At 55.3% G+C, this 5473-nt stretch overlaps 1 protein-coding gene across 1 annotated transcript in view; it reads left to right on the top strand.

The window, feature by feature from the left end:
- Positions 1-697, top strand: part of BIN3 (bridging integrator 3) — a gene marked incomplete at its 5' end in the record, with an annotated part of 6029 nt that extends 5332 nt beyond the window's left edge. Inside the window, one exon of the mRNA XM_010165084.1 lies at positions 551-697. Within this exon, the coding sequence (XP_010163386.1) occupies positions 551-697 (147 nt within the window). The remainder of the gene's footprint in view (positions 1-550) is intronic.
- Between the last annotated feature and the right edge of the window lie 4776 nt (positions 698-5473).

The raw sequence follows: 5473 nt of genomic DNA, 5'->3' as shown, positions 1-5473 counted from the left end.
CCTCCTTCAACGAGGGCCCCGCACCCGAGCAGGCAGCCCAGTGCCATCTGCCTGCGCTGACCCATTGGCTCCCACTCTGGGAAGCTGCTCGTTGTCGGAGTTAATTGGCGGTGCTAATTAGCACATTATTAAAACACCCCTCCCCCCTGTTTCACGCAGGGTATGGTGATGCCAGGCGTGATGCTCACCACACTCACCGTGCCCCCCCCCAGGGAAGCAAAGACCTGTTGCGGTGTGTGGTGGCATGGGCAGGCGGTGTATCCCAGTGACACCAAGTAGAGGTGACAACTTGGTTGTGACACTGGGCTGGTGGCTTTATGGTAATGCCAAGTGCTGGTGGCAACCCCGTGCGTGCAGCTCCCCAGATGGGAAGCGAGCAGAGAAGGGCAGCGTGTTATTAAAACGTGTTGAGTTGTAATAATCTCAGGGGGTGGGATCAACACATGGGAGGAAGCTATTTTAGAAACAGCAACACCACACATCTTGGGGTGGGGAGAAGAATGCCCCCAGCCCCCTGCTTCACTCACCCCTATTTTTCCTCCCTCCCCAGGTTGTCTACTACACCGAGATGCATAAAATATTTGGGGAGCTGACGGCGCAGATCGACCGTCCCGGTTTGAGCGATGAGCAGCGGGAGCGGGAGAACGACGCCAAGCTGAGCGAGCTCAGGGCTTTGTCCATCGTGGCTGATGACTGAGCACCGTGGTGGGATGTGGGTGATGGGGAAAAGGCTGGGGATCCCCCCCAAAGCTCCCCAAGTCCCCCTCCCAGGGATGGACTTGGGGGATTGAGCTGCTCCCTTTACCCCCAGGGCTCTGTCTTCTACCAGGGTAAAGCATCGCAGGGTTGTCCCCCCCCTAAATCCCAGCCATGGATCCAAAGGCAGCAGCTGGATCATCTCTGCCCCACCACAGCCAGGATTTGCTGTAAATAGGGGAATAAATCACCCAATTCAGCTGAAAATAGGGAGCAGGGTGGGTGCTGGTGGCCATTCCCAGGTCCCAACTCACCATCACCCAGCCACACACTGACCCAGCCCTCCTCGTGCCCACCCCAGATCTGGATCCAGCTCAAGCTCTTCATCTTTCTGGGGTCACTCCTGCAGCTGAACCATTTCTCTTGTGCCTTAGAACCCCAATACACCCCTAAAGAGGAGGGGAAAACCATTCAAACTCCATTTTTTGAGGCATCAGGGGAGGGTGGTGATGCTTCCCGTGCTGAGCATCAAGCGATGCCGCGCTCTGAATCCACCCTGATTTTTTATTTTAGCTTATTTTGCACCCAGGAATGGGGCAAACACCAAACCTGGTGCTTTTTTGCCCCCAGGAATGAGGCAAAGCACCTCTGCCCCATAGCTTGAGAGGGAAGAAAAGAGCAATGGGTGCATGGGTGCCCATGGAGGGGTCCAGGGGACCCCAGAGCAGAAGATGATGGGGAGATGCCAAAGGGAAATACAACCCAGGGGAATGTCGGGGGGGCTCTAGAAGGGGAGACAACCATAGCCAGGGTCTTCTCCAATAAATTTTTTGGCAGATCCTCCAATACAGTTTTTATCCGGGTGGGTGCTGAGCTGCTGCCGCCCTCTGCTGCCACCCGCCAGCCATTGCCACAGCCAAGGGAGGGGACAAGCCACCCGGGGGCTGGCAAAGCCCCCAGCAGGACACTCATTCCTCATTTTAAGGGAGATATTCAGGAGCTGAGAAAGGGAAAAGTGGGATCAAACAACCCCTGAAGAGGCGCAGAAAGGAAACAGTTTCAGCAAAACACAAAAAAATACAATTTTACAGACAAATAAAAGGAATTTGATCACGAGATGGCACCTTCCAGCAGATGGAGAGGCTGTGGAGTTGGTCCCCAGCATCTTCCCCTTGGCCCTACCCCAAATCACCATCATTTTGAGCAAGAGCCCTCACTGTCACCCTCCACATCCCAGGACAAGGGGTTGGAGAGCAGTTATGGGGCTGGCACGGTGTGGAGCTGGGAACTGCAGCAAAGAAACCCATTGTGGGCATGGCAGCACCCAGACTGGGCAGCCTGGGGGTTCCTCCATCCTCAAACAAGCTGGTCTGTCCCCAACTTGTGTGTCCAACTTGAAGCATCAAGATGTCTTGGATACAAACACATCAGATTTCCTACCTAAGAGGTTCCCATTAAATGCAACCAACTAGTCAAAGCAAACCCTGTGCATCCCTACAGCTCCACACACCCGGGGTGGGACCCACCTCGAGTTCATCTACTCAACAAGGGCTGGGAGAGACAAGGCTCACAAGGACCATGCCACCATCCATGACCCCACTGTGTGACATCCAGGTGGGCAGGGACTTTGCTTTGTCAACAGGACCAGAGGAAATGTCCCCAAGTTGTGCCCAGGGCAGTTGCGATGGGATGTGAGGAAGAATTTCTTTGCTGAAAGGGTTCTGAGGCATTGGAAGGGGTTGCCCAGGGCAGTGGTGGAGTCCCCATCCCTGGAGGGATTGAAGAGTCGTGTAGACATAGTGCTGAGGGACATGGGTTAGTCGGGGACTTGTCAGTGTTGGGTTCATGGTTGGGCTCAATGAGCTTAAAGGGCTTTTCCAATCCAGGTCATTCTGGGATTCTGTGGTGACCAGCTGGATGCTGGTGCCTCGTTGAAGCAGTCATGAGTCTACAAGAGAGGAGAAGGGGTGATGGGTGGAGTGGGGTGCAGGCTGTGCTGAGAGGTCCCAGGACAAGTGGGGTGGCACCAGGGACATCAGTGACCACATACCTACATCTGCTCACCCTCCTAAGGTGTTTTTTCAGCCCTTTCTTGGCTCCAGGTTCCCAGTCTCCAGTGGTTCTTCCTTCTCCAGCAAGGTCAGCAGCACCTTGTAGCCAAAATCCTGCTGCAGCATCTCCTGGAAGAGCTCAGTCACCATCACAGCCACTTTGAGGAAGGAGAAGAGCACAGGGGACCTGCTTGTCCAGCCTGCCTCAAAGAAGAGCTTCTCCCACCACCTCCTGTACAACCAGCAAGGGAGATGCTTGAGCAGGCAGCCTGCCCATCCTGCCTGGCCATGCAGGGTGGTTCTCCAGGGGTTTGGGCTCCAGTGGGAGCTCGGTGGTGCCTGTGGCAGTGACATGCTGCTCGGGGACCTCCATCTCCTGCTAAAAACCTCCCTGTTTAGGTGGGAGCTGGAAGAGAAAGTGCTGGGAGCTGTCATCCAGAGTGGGACCTCACCTTCTCCAAAACATAGCCCTGTCCAAGCACCTGCAGAAATGAAACCACTTTTGGGGACACCTAAGCTGGCACAGCCCCTGGCATCACCACACCATCATGGGCTTCTCCTCCAGTGATGGAGGCAATGAGGGTCCCTTCTCTGCACAGGGAAGGGGACACAGACCCAAATATCCAGCAGGAAAACCACCACCACCATCACCTCTCACTGGTACCTGGATTTGGCAAACCAGACCCTGCAGCATGTCAGGGAACAGCAGTCAGGGTGTCCTGGGAAGCCCAGCAGAAAGCAGAGAGCTGGACCCTCAGCAAACCCACCCGCTGCTGGCAGGGAGGCTGCAAAGACAGGAGTGATGGGACCAGAGCCAGGACAGGTCATGGGAAGGCTGGTGGCTGTCCCCAGCGAGGTTGTTTGCAGGGACACAGAGTGAAGCTCCAACCTGAGAACATCCCCTGCCCAACCCACACCCAGATCCTGCACATGGATCCAAACCTCCTTCCCCAGCACCCATCACAGAGAACTTCATCTCTCCTCAGCTCTTTCTTCCCAACCACGTCACATGCTGGGTCAGGTTGAAGTAAAATTAAAAACTAAATCAGTTGCCATGGTTACCTGGAGCTGGGATGTTAAATCTGTAACTGCCACACCAGGAGCTGAGCCAGGGCCACCCTCTCCCATGGGTGACACGTGGGGACCTGAGCCTCAACAGACCCTGAGTGGGCACAGAGTGGTCTACAGTGTCCAGGGTAGTCTACAGCCATGGGATGCTCTTGGCCAGCTGCTCCATGACCTGTAGGTACCACACAGCTGGATTAAACCCCACCTGGGCTCTCCTAAATCCACTTTGCTTCTCTTGTGGCTTCATCTTCATCACCAGCCCTGTCACCTAATCCCCAGCAACCTGCTTCTCCATCCATCCCAGCACTGAATCCATCCATCCTTGCTCCTGGAGCTGCTCAGCCAAGCCCATCTCCATGCCATCAGCTCCTCCTGCTGTCCCTGTGCTCCTAAGAGAGGGATTTCACCCATGGAAACTTAGCCCCAACATTCCCAGCAGTGCAAACTCCACTCTCAGCTGGAATCTTGCTCCTGGACAAGCAGGAACATGCTGTGTGCTCTGTGCACCAGGCTGGGCAGGAGAACTCCATCTTGATAAGAGTCAAAATGGATAATTAATAATTTTCTGATACCACCCACGAGATCCCAACGTTACCAGGGAGAGCTGGCAGAAAAGAAAATTAACCCTACAACGTGGTGTGTGCTCCACTGAAGTGCTCCTGGGTGAAGTACATCAGGACTCAGACCTCCAGAAGCAGAGGGATGGGATGTCACCACACAGAGATGCTGGTGGCACTCACCACTTCCAGGTCCAGCCCAGCCTGCACCACACAAATGACCATGAGCAGCAGGACTGTGGGGTCAGGATGGGACCATCCCACTATGGGACTGTTCCCCACCAATGAGCATGGCTGTGTCCTCTCCTCCCCAGGCAGAGATGGGTGGTGAACCTGGTCACATCACAGCATCCTCACTGTCCCACTCCATCCCCACTGCCCCCCTTCCATCCCCAAAGCTCCTCTCCCCTTTTGGGGACAAGACCCTCAGGGGACACAGCTGGTCTTTGCAGATGCCATCCCACAACCAGGTCAGCAGTCAATGCTGATGATGGTGTATGACCAAACCTGAGGGTTTTCTCCCCAAAACTGAGGGAATTAACCCTTGCTGGGACTGCTGAGCCTGGCACACCCCTGGGTCTGCACTTTAATTTGCTTTGCTGGGTGCTGGGGAGTCCCTTTGCTCCCTGGAGTCATTGATAGAGAGCAAACCTGGTGAGATGCCTCCTCCAACTCACCTGGAGGTATCAGGGCCATTGTCTCATAAGCCAGACCTTCCTCCTCCTCCTCCTCACCTTGGCTCTAAAAGCAGAATCAGCATCATCTGGAGCAGCCTCAGCATCCTCCTCGGGGTCAGCCATGGGGATGTGGTTTGGGTACCACAGGTGAGGGGAGAAGGGATGTGGTTTGGGTACCACAGGTGAGGGGTGAAGGCATCCAGCCAGCCCCGGTGGAGATGGAAGAAGCCACAGTGCAGCCAGATGCTGCCAGAGCATCTCCCCAGGGTCACAGAAAGGGCTGGAGGCAGAGAGCAGCACTGAGGGTGCTGAGAGCCAGCAGAGAGCTGGCTGCCCTGAGACTTGGAGAAACCAGAGAGATCCTCTCTGACCACAAATAACCCCCCCAAAAAATCCCAGCATGGCCTGAGCACCCAGCAGGGAG

The sequence above is a fragment of the Antrostomus carolinensis genome, unplaced genomic scaffold (assembly GCF_000700745.2).
Source record: "Antrostomus carolinensis isolate BGI_N321 unplaced genomic scaffold, ASM70074v2 scaffold28293, whole genome shotgun sequence".
NCBI lineage: Eukaryota > Metazoa > Chordata > Aves > Caprimulgiformes > Caprimulgidae > Antrostomus > Antrostomus carolinensis.
The sequence above is the reverse complement of the archived record's forward strand: the minus strand, read 5'-3'. Positions and strand labels throughout refer to the sequence as shown.